We start from the raw sequence: 17,429 nt of genomic DNA, 5'->3' as shown, positions 1-17,429 counted from the left end.
TGAATATCAAGGAGGTAATGAATGTATTATTTGGTCTGCTCTCCCACGACTAGGAGTGAAGAAAAACACACGGTGTATGTATGAAAAATCAGAAGATCTGCCTCTGTAGGGACGCTTTTCTGTCTTTGTCAGTATGTTGTCTGGAGAGAGCGTATGATGGGATGGACCCCTACAGTCCCCAGTGTGCCCTCTGCCTTCCTCTTGGCCCTTATCACATATTCCTGCCATCAGCGCCACACTTGTTCAGGAAGGTGACCTGGACCAGCTGGCTAGTTAGACACAGGGAACTACTCTAGAACTATTTCACATTTAGCTGTCCTTTGTCGTCATAGACAGACACCATCGCGTGAATTAAGGCCTCTCAGCTTCTCTCGCCTGTAAGAGGGTCTCCGCCAGAGCTCTCGATATCCCCTGACCCGGGCTAAATTACAGCTTTAACTTAAGATGAAAACTTCTTTAGAAAGCCAGAGATTTCTCTCCGAGCTGCAGAGGGTCCGGCCCGCCCCCTTTGTAATCATTATGCCAATAGCACATTAAACTGGGGAATGAGTGGTTGCTTTGGAACGCTCCAATCTAAACCGTGTCTTTTCCCTTTCAAGGATGCCGCAAATATTCATGAATTCCTGGTCCTTGCCGCAGGGCCACGCTTTCACACCATTCTCTGCCCATGGGGAATTTCCCCTGAGTTCTGAAAGAGATCCTTCAAGCATTGCTTGGGTGAAGTTTGAGGGCCACAGATGTTTCATTTTCTTCTACTTTCAAAAGGCAATTTACTTAGCAGATTTCACCGGGGCCCTGGAGAGAGATCTTCTGTAATGGGTTTGAGGGGGGCTCTGCGGGAAGCTGGTCAAACATCGTGATGACATAGTAATTTGGTTTGGGAGAAATGATAGGGCTTACCTGATGTGACGGACTTAAGAATCATTAAACAGTTGCCTCTCAGGGCTGGAGAGACGGCTCTGTGGTTGAGAGCATTTATTCTCCATTCTTGCAAAGGGTTCAGGTTCAGTTCCCAGCACCCATAGTGTGCAGCCCACAAACCACCTTTTATAGAAATACCAAGGTTCCAACACCCTCTTCTGGCTTCAGTGGCACCTGCACACAGAACAAGTAACAAACAAACACACACATGTGTAAAAAATAAATAAAACTGAAAAAACCCTTTATCGTGCTTAATAATTTATAATGGTGCCATAAACCTTGCCAATGGAATCTTGGGGAGGGAAGCAAAGCCCAGAGGCAAAGCCAATTCCCTGCTTAGGAAGTGGCTCCAACTAAAGACATGGACAGACTGACGGGCAGTAGATAGGACCTTCTCCTAGATGCTTACTCCAGACCTGTCTCGTCATTTTAGGGCTGGCATTTCTGTCCTTTATATTCTACAGAGATCATTCTGATGTATTCCCTTAGATGCCACTTTTGAGCATGTACCGTTTCATGCCAAAGCCAGGCAGGTGGCCTTTAAGGTCTGGGCTCATCTTTCAACACTTGTGCAAGTGTGAGGGGGCAGCGAAACCCTCCTCTCGTGGAGGTGCATGACTCTTCCTGCATCCAGCCGTCTTGCTGGTCCTGTGCAGCCAATGTTCTCCTCTCCATGGGTGAGAACAATTTCTGCAGTCCAAATACCTTGTTTTATTTCAGCCACCTTCATTCTTCAATCCCCTTTCTTGGCAGAAAATTTGATTTTTAAAAAATCAGTTCGGCAAAATTGATTTGGGGATTTAGTTTCCGCTCCAAATCCTAACGAACAGAGCTGCAGCATTGTTAGGCAAGTCGGTGGAGGTTCCGGAGCCAGCAAGGCTAGCCCACATGTCCCTTTAATTCCCAGAATGGTAAGCAGCCATTCCTGTCTACAAGGTAGTCAGCATTGGCAACAGGATTCTGTGGACACAGAGGTGTCCTAGTTAAGATTAGGATTGCTGTGATGAGACACTATGACCAAAGAATTGGGGGGAAAGGGTTTATTTAACTTACACTTTCCTTCACAGTTCATCACCAAAGGAAGTCAGAACAGAAACTTAAACCAGGCAGAAACCCAGAAGCTGAGGCTCATACAGTAGAAGCCGTAGAGGGGGCTGCTTACTTGCTTGCTCTTCATGCTTGTTCAGCCTGCTGTCTTATAGAACCCAGCATCACCAACCCAGTGGTGATCCCTCCCACGACCAACTGGGCTCTCACCCATCAATCACTAATTAAGAAAATGCCCCAAGGATCACCTCCAGCTGGATCTCAGGGAGGCATTGTCTCCACTCATGGTCTCTACTCTCTAGTGTCTCCAGCTTGAGTCACATACACATAAAACCAGCCAGAAGGGACACATTTCTGCTCCACACTATAGGCCTTTTCTGTGAGGTGGAAGAACTCCCTGCTGAATCTTCTAGGTCCTTATTTCTCCTTTTCTACATGCCCCAGACACACACACACACACACACACACACACACGCTGGGGTGGCGGTTGGGAAGCAGTCTATATAAAAAAGCACTCATAGAGTAAGTTAGAGCATCCTCTCCCCCTTGGAGAGAGGTGCTTGTTAAGTTTAGCCTCTGGGAACTTAGATTTTAAGAGTGATCCACCATTCCCAGAACAATTGGGGGCCTCTTTGTGCCTCGATTTACACACAATACAGTGTGTGCTGCACACTGGCCTTCCATCTGGCAGTCTAAAACTCAGGGAGGTGCTCAGCTGAGGGTGACATCATGATCCCCAGGCACCGAGTCTCTAATGAGACGTGTGACATGCTGTAATGTTGGGAATGTGTCCTGGAGAAATGGGTCTGTGGTTAAGAGCACTTACTGCTCTTGTAGAAGATGCAGGTTCAACTCCCAGAACCCCCATGGCAGCTCACACCTGTCTGTAACTCTCCTACATGCAGGCAAATAAAAACAACAACAAAGTTTAGGTGGAGATGAAGCACACCTTGCGTGGCCCCATCCCCAGGAAAGCTTTGGGAGCTTGTGCCTGGCTGGCCTCGGCCATGGGTTCTTACTCTCCTGGTAACTTTGATTTTAGCCTTTGATGGTGATAAGCCACAGCCAGACACACACATTATACCTAGTCCTCTGAGTCCTCCTGGCCAAGGTCTTGGGGATCTGTGGGATTTCCTTCCCCTGTTGTGTTTCACTTCCCAGTGCCCCGAAGATGGTAAGGAAGGCTTTCTCAAAGACCCTGTGCTTTGGAGACAGAACACAGTGTCTCAACCCTCCCTCCATCCTCCCTTTCGCTCTCCGAGCCCCATTGACATCTCTTCCCATTCTTCTTGTCTCGTCGGTCAGGGTCGGGGTTACGGGTCTTAACATTTCTGTAGAGAAGGGACCTAGCCACCTACTTGGGAGGTCGATCCCTCATCCTCCACAACTGGCCGTAAAGAACAGTACAGGCAGAAACGGGCATAGTGACGAGACCCACAAGGGTTCTGGAACCAGCTCCTCAGAGACACTGAACAATAGCGCCCTCTCCTCTTTCCTTTCGAGGCCAGAAAAAGTATTCTGACTATCACAAGCTATTGACAGCTCTGGGTAGCTTGCTTCCAGACTGCCAGGGTCTATGTGGACTAGGCTGATTTCCAGGGGTAGGGTGGGATGGAGGCTGTCAGAACCTGCAGGCGGGAACCCGGCACTCCACCTGACCCACTTCCACAAGATGGCAGGCCCTGGGGGTGAGACATGAGAGGAAGGTTTTCAAAATTTCCACAGTGTTCAGAAGGGTCAGTTAGGAAGAGCCCTCAGTGGGCCTAGGAAGAATGGGCCAGGCAGGGGAGGCAGAAGAGCCAGAGAGGACAGGAACCACCAGAGAGTCCTCAAAGGACCCCCGTGCCTCAAGGAAGCTCAGAGAGAGGCTGGCCCTGCCCTTGAAGGGAACAAGAGCACACAGGGTAGTGATGGTGCCACATCCTGGGTCCTGGTGTCAAAGAAGCCACTGAGCCACATTCAGGCCTGGTGGGGCCCAGGGCGGAAGGAATAGAATTTCCTGGAGCTGATCTGGTGCCTTCCCTCTCGTGGCTCTTCCTCTCCCACAATTCCATGTTGTTTGTATCGGGGCACTTAGTATAGACTTATGTAACATCTTAGAGCCATCTTACATGTGAAGTCAAGGGTTCTCAGGTAGCCTGGAATTAGCAAATGAGGTTGATCTCTGTGTCCTCCCCTCAAGAAACCCTGAGGGACCACAGTGTGTCAAATGGGATGAGAGAAAAGAAACCACCAGAATCTCTGCTTTGGGTAGGATGCTGAAGAGGAACAAGAAGACAGTTGCATACGACAAGTCGTTTTGTCTGCCTCTGACACAAATCTGTAAAATGGGCACAGAGCTAGCCCATGTGCCAAGGTCATTTCTGTGAGACACTGAACATCTACCCTGATCCAGGCCAACAATACCACCCTCAGCCAAGAAGAAAACTGAGGTCCCCAGAGGCAGGAGAGCCACCCAGGTGCAGACAGCTCTGGGGTTTCCATCTAAATGGCCCGGCTTCAAAGACTCTTGTGTTCTCTCTTCTGCCTGGTACCAAGGAGCGTGCTGAGGAAGCCAGAACTGTCTCGGTGGCCTCGAAGAGGCTCTGAGCCCCTCCTGTTCCACTGCTGTCAGAGCCTCAGGGCCAATCCAGGGAGAAGGCACCAGGGGCCACGATTCCATCTCTTTTGTGGGCAGCCGCCACGCACATGTCACGTACATATACATGTGTTGGGCAACTCTGGTTTTGTGTCACCACGAAATTTAATTTCCCCAATGAGAGCTTCTGTGGCCACAAGGTTTCCAGGGTTTATTCTCTTCATAAGGAAGGGCCATTTGGTGGGTACTGTGGCAAAGAGGAGCAGCAGGCCCTGCATGCTCACAAAGCCCCTGCTGCCCCAGCACCAAGTCTTCTGTGTCAGCAGCCCGGCTGGGCAGACAGCGAATGGCTTTTGTTCCTTTCCACCCTGGCTAACGTCTGTGGTGGCATGTGCTCCGAGAATCAATGGGCAATTTGCCTCACGGTAACATGGTGCTTCATTGCCTTCCTGAAGGCAGGTGAAGCTGCAGACGGGGGGATTAGCAGAGCATGCCAGTTGGCAGCTGAGAAAAGGATGCAGACATGTTCCGGGGCTTTGGTCAGGCTCTGGTCTTTCAGTTACCAAGAACGGTGTTGGTTGTGCCTCCATTTCCAGCTCTGTAAGTGAGGCTGATGACTGAGCATCTACGATCAGCATGAGGCTTAAAGGGGAGAGCACATGCATGTCCCCTGACACAGTGATGTGTGCATCATTGAACAACTCACTGGGTTTGGAGGCATCACCTCGTGGGGTCTTCATGCCATCTCGAGGGTGTACTGACTTACCGCCAGGCCCTCCTTCCCTTCCTGCCTTCCTGGAGGCTGGGGAACAAGGAAATGGGGGCCCAAAGCCAGCCTAACAGCAGATGCCTGTGATCTGGGCAGTCAGAAGCAGGGGCAGGAGGGTGAGTTTGAGTTCAGTTTGGGCTACAATGTAAATTTTGGGTCAACTGAAGCTACATGGGGAGATTCTGCTAACAGACAGACAGACAGATGACAGACAGAGGGGATGTGAGACATCACAGCAGAGAGGGCTTTGTGCCAAAAACAAGGACAGAGCTGTAAAGTGGGGAATGTGCTGTGCGCATGATATCTACTCTCCACGGAGCCAGATCCGGAGCTGGAAGCTGGGGCTGTAGAAAGGGGGGCTGAGTAGTCTCTGTGTGTGTGTGTGTGTGTGTGTCTATTTCTCTCTCACACACACACAGTACAGAATTGTGTCACAAGGAACTGGGTTGTGAAGTGGTGTCAGGATGCTTACAGTACACCACACACACACACACACACACACACCACACACATAGCAAGAGAAGGTGATGTGTGTTATGTTGGGCCTCAAGGCTCAAGAGTGTGAAGGGTGGGGCTGGGGATGAGGAGAATGACTTGGCACACCATACATGGTGACAAACGGCCGTCCTCCTGAGTATCCGGGTCTTTTGAAGTAGTGAGGAGCTTGGCGGGTGGTGTGGAGAATAAGCTTTTGTAGCTCCCATGCTGGGCACTACTGGAGGACACTATTATTTCCCTGGAGCTGTCCTGATAAATGGGCCATAAACCCTGTGGTTTAACGCAGCAGAACTCATTCTTCACAGTTACAGAAGCCAGAAGTTCAAGACCAACATGTGGTTAGGCCCTGTCTTAGTCAGGGTTACTATTGCTGTCATGAAACACCGTGATCAAAGCAACTGAGTGCAGAAAAGGGTCATTTGGCTTACGCTTACGCATTTCCCTGAAAGAAGTCAGGGCAAGAACCTGGAGACAGGATCAGGTGAAGGGGCCATGGAGGGGAGCTGCTCACTGACCTGCTCCTCACGACTTGCTCAGCCTTTTCTCTAATAGAGCCCAGGACCACCAGCTCAGGGATGACAGCTCCCACAATGGGCTGGGCTGGGCCCTCCCCCATCCAGCACTAGTTAAGAAAATGCCTGATAGACTTTTGCCTGCAGCCCAATCTTACGGAGGCACTTTCTTAATTAAGGCTCCCTTTTCCCTAGTGACACTAGCCTGTTTCAAGTTAACATGAAGCTAGCCAGCACAATCCTCTAAAAAGTCTTCTTTCCACCTGGCCTAGCTCCTGGGGCTCCCTCCAGGGCCTCCCATTCCTCTCTGCATGTCTCTCTTCATATGTGTCTCCAAGAAAGCCATGTTTCCTAGACTGTAATACGCACCTGGGTTAGCCACAAGGCCCTCCCCTATCCATCACTAGTTAAGAAAATGCCCTATAGACAATATTTCTTCAATAAAGCCGTGTTTCCTGGACTTCCATACCCACCTGGGTTAACCACAAGGATCTCACCTCAAGACCTTTGACCTAATCATACCTGCCACACCCATCCTTCCAAACAAGGTACCATTTATGGCAGAAGATGTGGGCATGCATTTCAGGGTCCAGTCCCCTCCCTGCTCCAGGGATTCACGTGCACCATCTAACTGACCCCCCACACCTCCTCTTGTGGAGGAGGAAAGTTTCCATGGGGATCAAAGCTGGAGCCCACGGGGCAAGACCCTCATCTGCACATTTAGCGCCATCTGCCCTGGGTGCAGAACTACCCCTGACCTGAGTTTCAAGCCAGCATGCAGTAGATGAACATGTGCTCAGGCCACACTTTCTGAGGAGCAGAGCAGACCAGCCCCCGGGGGGCACATTGCATAGTTCAGCTCCTGGGAGTATGCTGCCCAATGAGCTGTGCATCCTTGGGGAAAGCGCATGACCTCTCTGTGCCTAGTCTGGTCTAAAAGATAAAGATCCAGTAGCTTCTACCTCAGAGGCCATCAATCAAACAGAACCCAACTCCGGAAGTGAGAGCTGACCCACGCTGCCTCCCAAGGGGGACAACAGACAAACAGATTCTTTCTGATACAGAAGCATCTCAGAGAGGAAGAGTGGATGGGGAGGGGCTAGTGTTGCCTGAGAACTTGAGGGGAGATGAGCTCTCAGTGATCTGGGGCATCTAGGATAGATTGAGAAGTTAGTGAGTTCGGAGGTAGGAACTGGTGACCAGACAGAGGAAAGGAGGCAGGTTGTGTCAGGGCCTGTCCGCTCTGCTGAGCACACATAATGGTGGAAGGGCTCTTTTCTGCAAGGAAGCAGCTGGGAGGCTGGGTGTCTGACTCTGGCCAGTGGGTGGGGGAGGGGCTGGAGATCTGTGGAAAGTCTCGGGGCGGTGCTTTCTCCTGGCTGGGATGGCATGGGCCTCCAGGGCTTCATGGCCCTCGTCCCTGTCACCTCGGCAATGTTTCTTATAGCCCCCCTGTCACAAGGTACCTCTGGGCCCCCAAGTTCTTTGCAGACTCTCTGGGCAGTCTGGAATGCTCTGCCCAGAATCACAGTGTCTGGCTCCTTCCAGCCCACCCCATCCTCCATTTGCTCTGCCCCACACCCTGCCCTGTGCCATGCTGGGAGGTTATTCATTCAGGGGCTGAGCTGATACCTGACTGCTCACTGCACTGTCCTAGTGGCCTGCCTGCCTCACGGCGTTTGGCTCAGAGAGGACGTCTGTTTGTGACGAGGAAGTCAGGGAGTGAGGAAATGAACACAAGAGAGGGACAGGTGTTGGCAGGTGGTGACGATCAGGTCACACAACGCGCTGGATCTAGCGCAAGAAACGTGCAATTCACCGCTAGTCCCAGATCGTTAAACTCCAGGAACCAGGGGCCATAAGTCCGTAAATCCCGACAGTTTCTGTGTGTGGAGAAACGGAAGGTCCTTCCCCGCAGGCCAAGGCTCACCTTTCCATGGGGGGGACTTAGCTACAGGCTCCAGGTTCCAAAGGCCTCTGAATTCCACAGATCTTCTCGAAAGGGAGAGGTTGGCCCAGGGCATCCAAGTCTCTGTCTGCCTGAAACTCTCACTGCAGGTCAAGTCAGAAATCCCTAGCTGCGAAGCAAGTCTCTGAGTCAGCTCATTCCACTCTACTGCCCAGGCTAGTTCAACATTTGAGATCTCCCTAATGACCAGCCTTCTCACTGGCCTCCCCCTTCTCACTGGCCTCCCTGCCTCCAGCCCTGCCCCAGCCCTGCCAAAGCCTAATCTTGATCCAACCACTTGCTTGAGTAAAACTGTCAATAGTTCCCTGCCACCCTTGAGTTAAGGCTCCGTGCTGAGTATGTCCACTCCCCACCCCTCCGCTCCAGGCCTCTTCCTTGTTTGCCTCCTCTGAGTCAAACCTCCCCTGCATCCAGGACGGCCCAGACCTTCTCCAGCTGCCCTCTGGGAAATGCACGCTCCTCTACTGAGAGCCTTCTGCCCTCCCACTTGGTGTTCTCTGCAGTTACCCATAATGTCACATCCATAATTTCACATCCCCTACCGCAGGTTAGTCCCAGAGCCCCCTGTGCTGACAGCCTCAGTCACAGAGAAATCCCTACGAAACTTAAGGAGAAGAGCGAAGGCTTCCAGACAGCACGCCCTCCATTTACCCTGACCCGAGCTAGCCTGATGGGCAGAATCGCACACACAACCAGGCTACTCCCCAGCCTCCACTCAGCATTCCCACAAGCTGCCCTATCCAAGCTCTACACACAATGTCCTTCTCCCTGCCTGCTCTTAGGAGCTGGGGACTTCAGACATCCTGTAGCCTGGACTCTACCCCAGAGATTCTGAGGTCATTACCCAGGTGGAGCCAGGAGATGGGGCTTCTTTAAAACACTTGCCACGTGATGTTAACATGTGCAGCCAGCTTGAGATCCAAATCCAAACAGCTTACAGGAGGGGCCAGTCTTCCCATGGGTGTACCTTACAGTCCACTGGAAGGTTGAAAACTGTGCCCATGTCCCGGGCCCATTCGCTCCTTGTCCATTAAGTTGTGTGTCATAGGAGAGGGAAACCTGGACATCAGCATCCTCAGGTCCTTCAGATGCTCCTAGAAGTAGACTTGAAACCACTTCCTTCCTTCCTCCCTCCCCTTTTCCCGGTGACATTTTCTAAAAGCCCCTCCATCACACAGTCGGCCTTGGTGACCTTGGTGAATCACACCTGCTTCTCTCAGAGAAGGTTAAGAACGGGAGAGCCCTGCTGTGTCTGGGGAAGCCAACCCTGGGTGAGCATGCTGGGCACCTTTCTCTAACCTGCTAGAGACCCCTAGCATGGGAGCACCCACCCCAAACATAAGTTCCCTGGGGCCGTGACTGTCTTTAGACATTTTGCCCTGCTGCTAGGTTTGCCAGAAGGCTGGGGTTCATCTCAGTCAGAGGCTGAGATCACACGTGGTTACTGGGGTGGGGGAATTTCCCAGGGCCCCCTTGAGCTGCCTGTGACTGCTGATATTGGCTAGGTGAGCCTGTGGGCCATTGCTCTCTCCTTTGTGTGCATGACGTCCATAGCCATGTGGTTGCCACAGATACTGCACAGATAAGTCTTTGCATCCAGAATGTGGGCAGCCCACTTAGCTGGGCCCACGGGATGCTAGCAGCATTTTAGAGCTCTCTGATGGAGTCACCACGTACAGGAATGGCTCCCACCCCGGAGTCTGCATGCTCCCTTAGTTCTAGCATTTCAAACCCGAGGTAAAAATTTGCACACTGTAAAATTAGTCACTTTAAAACAAACTATTCAATGACATTTAGAATATTTACAGTACTGTGACCATCATCCTTGCCTAATTTCAAAACATTTTCATCACTTAGAAGGAACCTGGTATCCATTATCAGTCATTCCCCACTGCCCCCCACCAACGCGTGTGTGTGCAAGCCCTGGCAATGTGTTTCCTATCGCTACAGTTTACTCTATTCTCGGTATTTCATGGTGACCTTTTAGACATGACTTCTTTCATTCGGTGTGATGGTTTTGAGGTCTGTCTACATCTGTCAACATGTATTTTATTCCTCTTATGACTGAGTGGTGTTATGTGAATACACACCATCTATCAAGATCAGGGGGTGCCTGGACACAGGACCCCCTGGGGTACCAAACTCCTCTGATGTGCAATTCCTTCCCGTGCATTTGCATATGGTCATTGTACATCTTCTGTGGGTGTTAGCTCTCCTCTGAAGTTCTTATAAAGTAGTCCAGTATAAATCCATGTTAGTAATTGCTATATAGCCTTATATGGGGAGCATGATTTAAAAAAAAAAAGGCTGGTGTGTTCAGTAGAGAAAATTTTACTCTTCTTTTCCACAAATTTTTGGTTTCTAGTTAATTAAACCCATTAATGTGGAATCATTAAATATGGGAGGCTGATAAGATGATATTTGGTTATTCTGAACTGTTTCTGTCTTTCAAGTCTTGGACAATCGGAATTTTTTTAGTTTCTATACATCTGTAATGCAGACATTCTCTGGCCAGCGCTTTTGAGTTCTTGGGACTGGTGAGTGGTGATCCTGGGTGACCTGCTTTCCTAATAAATTAATATTAATTTGGGGGAGCATAGCATCTCTCCAGGTTCCGTTTCCATGGGCTTCTGCGGCTTTTCAGCTCTATGCCCTGCTGAAGAACCTGAGTCAGATCTCAGCATCATCTCATCCTCCTGCGCGGTCGCCCTAACCCTGCCTGGGAGGCTGGCGCCTGCGCAGTAGACTTCAGCCTACCTGGGAGGCTATCCTGTGTGCAGTGGACTTCAGCCTGCCAGGGAGGCTGGCGCGTGCGCAATAGGCTTCAGCAGAGGCCTTGGGTAATGGAAAGAGTAGCCAGGAGAGCGCAATGCTTCCACAATAACTTAAAATGAGATTTCACACCCATGCGAGTGGAGAAATCTCTTGTGGACTGTGTTCACCCAAGGATTCGGCCTGATTCTCTCCTCACTGTCTTTCCCCTTCCAAACTCCTCCCCTCCGGTATTTAAAGGGGTCATCAGGCAACTCCGCTCATTCGGAGCATCGCAGGTTCCTGTAGTTGTCCCCATATCTTAGGGTGAAAATGTGGATTGAGAACCCCTCAAAAAAAAAAAAAACATTGATTTAATTTGCTCCTAGATCAAAAGGAACTTTCTCTTCCTGGGAGGAACTGAGCCCAATTTCTAGGCCAATTAATTCAATTGGCTAGCATTTAAAAATAATACACACTCCCAAATTTTGACGAGAACTCGGCAGACCCCAGTATCACGGGGGAGGGGTGCCTTTCCTTTTGTACACATGCGGTGTTATGGACACAGTGTGAGCCTGTAATTAACCATTTACTCCTTTCCAGTAAGTCCTGGCGTTGCTTTGGTTTGGCCTGGCGGGTACTAAACAAACAAACACTTGCTTGTCGCTCACTGCCAGGAGTCGATCCTTTACACTGAGCTGGTTGTTTGGTGATGACCACATGCTTTTGGGGGTAGAAAAACTTAAAATTTCCAAGTCTTCTTATAGCTGTGTGTCAACCATGCAATAGAAAGCCTTTACAGTTTTAAAGGCTGTTGTTAGTACTGCCAAGGAGAAGAGGCATGGCTTCAGACACTCCGGGAATGACTGAAGCAGTCAAAAGGGGTCAGGTTGTGAGTTCATGTCGAGGCAGATTTTCCTGACAAGCTGATGTGCAGTATAGGGGGACACAGTTAAACGTGGCCGGAAGGAGTGTGTTCACTACTGACCACGTGGAGCTGCCGTTTCCTGCAGCAGGAAGAAAGTTTGAGTGGGAGAACAGTGGATGGGGCGCATTCAAGATGGTGTCAGGGGTCCAAACAGAGGCAAAGCCAGCAACTGGTGCCTGACATTAGAACACCATGCTGACCATAGGGGTGGTGTGGTGAAGGAAAGCAGGAAGCCCAGGTTGTGATGGCGTAACCACGCCCCCACCCTCGTGTTAACAGGATGAGTAGCGGGAAAGCATGTGTAGAGTCAAGAAAGAACTTTCTGGATTCTCCTAGGAGGGAGAATCTGAAGCTCGTGAAGGGCAAGTTTTCGCAGGGCCATGCTAAATTTTAGTTAGTGACAAAGCCAAGACACATTCAATTCCCTGGGTGCTAGGCCCCTCTCCTTCCCGACGTTCCACCCAGCCTCTTGACTCCAGGTGCCAAAGGCAGCATGTGTGGCCTGAAAGCGCATGCGCTGAGTCTGTGTGACGCTCAGTTCTGTCTTCTTTCAGGTCACCATTCTTGTCAGCCTGGCCCTTGCTTTCCTCGCCTGCATTGTGTTCCTGGTGGTTTACAAAGCCTTCACCTATGACCACAGCTGTCCTGAGGGATTTGTCTATAAGGTAAGGGGCTTGGGGCAGGTGCGCAGCCCTAGGTGATTGGCAATAACCGGAGACATTAGCAAAGTCGTCTCTTCCCTGGTGGCCATATTTGGGCATAGCACTCTCCCCAAGGACTGAAACACAGCTGAAAGGGAGTGATCATGGTTTCCTGAAGGATCAGTCTCAGACAGGCCCGAGAGCGCTCTAGGGAGGTCAGGAAGTGGGCCACCTCCAGACTGCGCATGAGCAGTGAAGGATGCCCACTGACTTGACACTGGCTCGCTGTCTTCGGAAAGCTCCACTTCCCGTGGATCTTCTGACCAGCTTGCTGATTCCTTACCTCAGGATGTCCCTGAAGAGACACTAGGCAGAGCGCTTCTGAGCTTTCCTCCCAGCCTGTGTCCAGACCCCGATCCTCTGGGTCCTTTTCCTCCTGACCATTGCTTTAGTTGCCCTCCTTCCTTCAAAGCGTTGGGTGACCTACGGCTCTTCTTATTCCTTTGGAGAATTATGTATGCCCAAACAGTCAAATAGTTTAGCACAAAAATAAATAATAAATAAAACAAGCCTATGGGGTAAGGGATTCAATACATATGAGTTGCAATAAAGTTAGCTGTTTTAAATCAGAAACAGGTGATGATGTATTTTTTCTTGGTTTTTGTTTGTTTTTTGTTTTATTTATTTATTTTGGTTTCTCTGTGTAACAGTCCTGGCTGTTCTGAAACTTGCTTTTTAGACCAGGCTGGCCTTGAACTCACAGAGATCCATCCGCCTCTGCCTCCCGAGTGCTGGGATTTACCACTGCCTGGCAGTGTTAATTTTTATAATCACCGTTTACTGAGTACTTATTTTCTGTCAGGCTATTTACTAGAAATTTCCATAAACATCATCTCTACGAAGCCACACAACCGTTCTGAAAATGGGATTATTTTTGTCCCTGTTTTCCATAAGAAGTAACAGAAATTGGGGGTATTTAGTTAAGAGGGTTTCCCAATGCCTCACAGCTAGGAAGCTGTTCCAAAGTGGGGGATCAAATGAGAGCCGTTCCAACTTGAGAGCGTGTTCTTTTGGTGCCGCTGTGTGTCTCCATGGAGTGATGCTCCTGCTGGATAAAAGCTGAGGTTCTGTAAGCACGGAGACAGTGACAGCAAGCGTCGGAGACAGCTGAATAGACCCTGCTTTCTCCACACAAGGCAACCCTTGAGAAGTACGACAGCGAGAAAAGGCTGTCTGCTTCGTGACATCGATTCCCCTCCAAGATAATATTGGCAAACAAAGGAAGAACGTTCTCCCTGTGCGTGGAAGTGGGGAGGTGAAAGAGGCTTGTTTCTAAATTCTAAAGAGATAAACATTTAAATTATCAAATATGGATACTCAGAGAGGAGGAGGGAGTCAAGGACGGATGCAATATTCATCCAGAATTAGCTCATTATGTATTTTCCTTAAAATACATAAATTGTTGACTTGTTTGATGGATAAATAAGAAAAAGTAAACCTGGCAGATTGAAAACAAGCTAAGCAAAGAACCTAGTTCTGTATCAAGTGGACAGACTCAGCCAAGAAAGCTAGTATTTCAAATAGCCACAGCCTACAGAATCTCAGTAGCTTGTGTGGCTGCTCCTCTGCTCACTGTGGGGACGACAGGAGAACCCTGCATGGACTGGAACCATCATGAGTACAGAGGGCCTTTTAGGGCATCTGACCTATCCGTTGTCAGGACTCTACACGGACCTACAGCTGGCCAGAACCGCCTGGAACAAGGCCTACTTTGTAACAGTGACCATTTTATGCAATTTATTGGCTACTGTGCTAGATCGAGAAACAGAATTATCTAGGTACACATTAGTACCATCAGACAGTTGAAAATGTCCAGGGCAGGGGGCTGGAGAGATGGCTCAGAGGTTAAGAGCATTGCTTGCTCTTCCAAAGGTCCTGAGTTCAATTCCCAGCAACCACATGGTGGCTCACAACCATCTGTAATGGGGTCTGGTGCCCTCTTCTGGCCTTCAGGCATACACACAGACAGAATATTGTATACATAATAAATAAATATTTAAAAAAAAAAACAAAAAAAACGAAAATGTCCAGGGCATTAAGACAGCAACATCCGTTCAATGCACAATTCACTATGAGTGCTAAAACTGGTAGTATTTTATGATTATCCTAAATATGGTGGAATAATACAAATGCATAATGCAAATTCATATTAATGTTAGGAACCAACAACCTTGATAAGAGAAAAGAAATGCAAATATTAAACAAAGGACAGGAAATTGTCATTATCTGTGGACGGTGGCCCAGACAGTCACTGGGACCAGGTAAGAGGACCTGATGTCGTGCTACCAAGAACTACTGTTGCCATATGGTCATCAAGCAGATGAGTCTGATCTTACCTCAGTACCAGTAGGTGTATCTTCCCTGCTCTGAAGATGGCAATGGTATAATTGGGGAAGGTCTGCTGAGGCCAAGCCCAGGAGCACTGTCTCTTGTGGTGTGACTGACAGCTGGAACCTGAAACTCTGGCGCAGGGCAGCAGTGTCTCCGTGGGTCTGTGGGTCCGTGGGTGCCAGCAGCCCACCCGGCTACTCTTGACTTGTATTTCTTTCTTCCCCAGCACAAGCGCTGTATCCCGGCCTCGCTGGACGCTTACTACTCAGCCCAGGACCCCAGCTCCAGGAGCCGTTTCTACACAGTCATCAGCCACTACAGTGTGGCCAAGCAGAGCACTGCCCGGGCCATCGGGCCGTGGTTGTCGGCAGCCGCCGTCATCCACGAGCCCAAGCCGCCCAAGACCCAGGGCCATTAGAGGCCCGCCTCAGCCAGGATGGGGGTGGTGGGTGGAGAGGGGAACCCCCCCGACTGGCTAGGCAAAGCTGAAGCTACAAGACAACACTGTACTGCTGGGGTACGGGGTGGGGGCGGGGCAGGATGGGGTCTGGGGAGAACTCCCTGAAAATATTGTGCACAGGAGTCGTCTGAATCGATCTTTCCTTTTGTCCTTTCGTATCGTTCCTTCGTACCCAAGTCAGGCTCGTGTACAAAGGCATGTTTCGTGTTGATGTTCCCATGTAAGAAACTTTCAAAGCCCCCGCTTATTCTTTGTTAGGATAATTTAGAAACAGGAAGGGGAGCCAGAGAAAATGAATAAAAGGCACCCGAAACAGGCTCCGTATGGAAGACACAGCAGGGCAGGAAAGAGCACAGTCTCTCTGGGCTTCTTAGACAAGGCACCGTGGCTTCAGTGTGGGTGACTGAGTATCTGTGTGGCAAAGGGTGGGCCGTTTGATTTGCCTGTGGTCTGCAGGAGAGGAGCACAGCATGGCAGAGAAGGCTGAATTGGAGAGAAAGGTGACGCTGGCATTTCTAAACCAGGAATGCCTAGAGTACCACTTAGTGGTGAGTTTGCAAGAGGAACACAAAGCCACGGGGGAGGCATCCATGCTCCACCCAGGGCAGCCCGCGGGGCCTAGGCTCCGGACGCTCACACGACAGCTGCTGAGAATCAGCAAACGCAGACGTGGGTAGATGTTGTCTTTCTTTTATTTGTCTAGGTGTATCCCTAGACGCTGCCTGTGTTCTCAAGATGGCAGGGGTGGAAATGGAGAGAAAGGAAGAGGGGTGGCAAGGACACAGGCGGGTGGCCCTGGGCCCAGCTAGAAGCACAGGCACCCAGGTCTCACATGTTCGCTCTTTCCCAACGTGCTCGTGACAGCAGCAGCGACCATGGGAGCCTAGCCAGGAAATGCAAGAGACAGCCAGGAGGAAATCTGAAAATTGGGCCTGCAATGGTGGCAGGTCATTTCTAAAAGAAGCTGGAGAAGATGGCTGTCTTTGGTTCACTTCGTTGTGTTGACAGAGGATGTGCACCCAAACTCCCCAGCTGGGTTCCAGAAGCACCTGATGGGGGTTGTTGGGAGCAGGAGGGGCATGGCCAGCATTCTTAGGCTTCCCACTCTAGGGCACAGGGCATGCTAGCCTCTTGCTTCTCAGGAGAATTCCAGGAAGGCCCTTTTCTGCGGAGGTGCTGGCTCTAGGCCCAAGAGGACCAGAACTGGCCAGGAGAATTGTTCATTTGACATGTGTTTCTGTTTCCCAGTGCCTCTCCAACAGGCCATGTAAGAGTGCTTTTTGTGGCTTGCTTTATTGCTGAAATCATTTTACACAGCAGCTGGGTAACAGGAGTAGCGTAGCTCAAGCTATCCTGCCAAACACGCTCATCTGATCTGTCCTCCCTCCTCTCCCCACCCATCCTCTCATCACCTTGAGTCACCTGTAAATTCATTCGTCATCAGAAGCGGATCAACAAATCGTCCCTAGCAAAACCACAGAGCGCTTTATAATTTTGTGGTGTATTTTTGTCAGTAGGTAGCAGAGGCTGAAGTATTTTTTGGTGTAACTCTTGAGATTTTCTGACAGGAAAAAAAATAATAAACATAGATGTGTCTGAGCATCCTGACTGTCCTTTACAGCTTCTCCTTCTCAGAGCCTGATGGAGAGGCTGGGGGTACAGGAGAGGGGATTGGGGGGCCAGGAGCAGAGTGCCCTGTTAGGTGGGAGGAGGCACTGGGGGCACTGGGTGGGGGATCTCCACCTTAAAGTAACCGTTGCCTTAAGACCTAAAGATGGTGTCATATGGCACTAGGTCCTCACCGGGCAGAGGTCCAGATGTGTTGCTAAGGAACTAATAGGATGCTGAAGTGTGACATGATACAGAGCGTGTAATGCCAAGAGGCAGATAATGCTGAGGTCATGGTGTGCTGCCGATGTTCTGATTGGCTCTGAAGGCCTGACATGATACATGATGCAGAGATC

At 50.1% G+C, this 17,429-nt stretch overlaps 1 protein-coding gene across 1 annotated transcript in view; it reads left to right on the top strand.

Annotated features, from left to right (window-relative positions):
- The window catches only part of Nsg2 (neuronal vesicle trafficking associated 2), a 55,310-nt gene extending 38,245 nt beyond the window's left edge, over nucleotides 1-17,065 (top strand). Inside the window, exons 4-5 of the mRNA XM_057776436.1 lie at nucleotides 12,528-12,638; nucleotides 15,232-17,065. Of these exons, the coding sequence (XP_057632419.1) occupies nucleotides 12,528-12,638; nucleotides 15,232-15,423 (303 nt within the window). The 3' untranslated portion in view covers nucleotides 15,424-17,065. The remainder of the gene's footprint in view (nucleotides 1-12,527; nucleotides 12,639-15,231) is intronic.
- Nucleotides 17,066-17,429: the final 364 nt, after the last annotated feature.

The sequence above is a fragment of the Chionomys nivalis genome, chromosome 7, assembly GCF_950005125.1.
Source record: "Chionomys nivalis chromosome 7, mChiNiv1.1, whole genome shotgun sequence".
Lineage (NCBI taxonomy): Eukaryota > Metazoa > Chordata > Mammalia > Rodentia > Cricetidae > Chionomys > Chionomys nivalis.
This window is presented reverse-complemented; position numbering and strand designations above follow the sequence as displayed.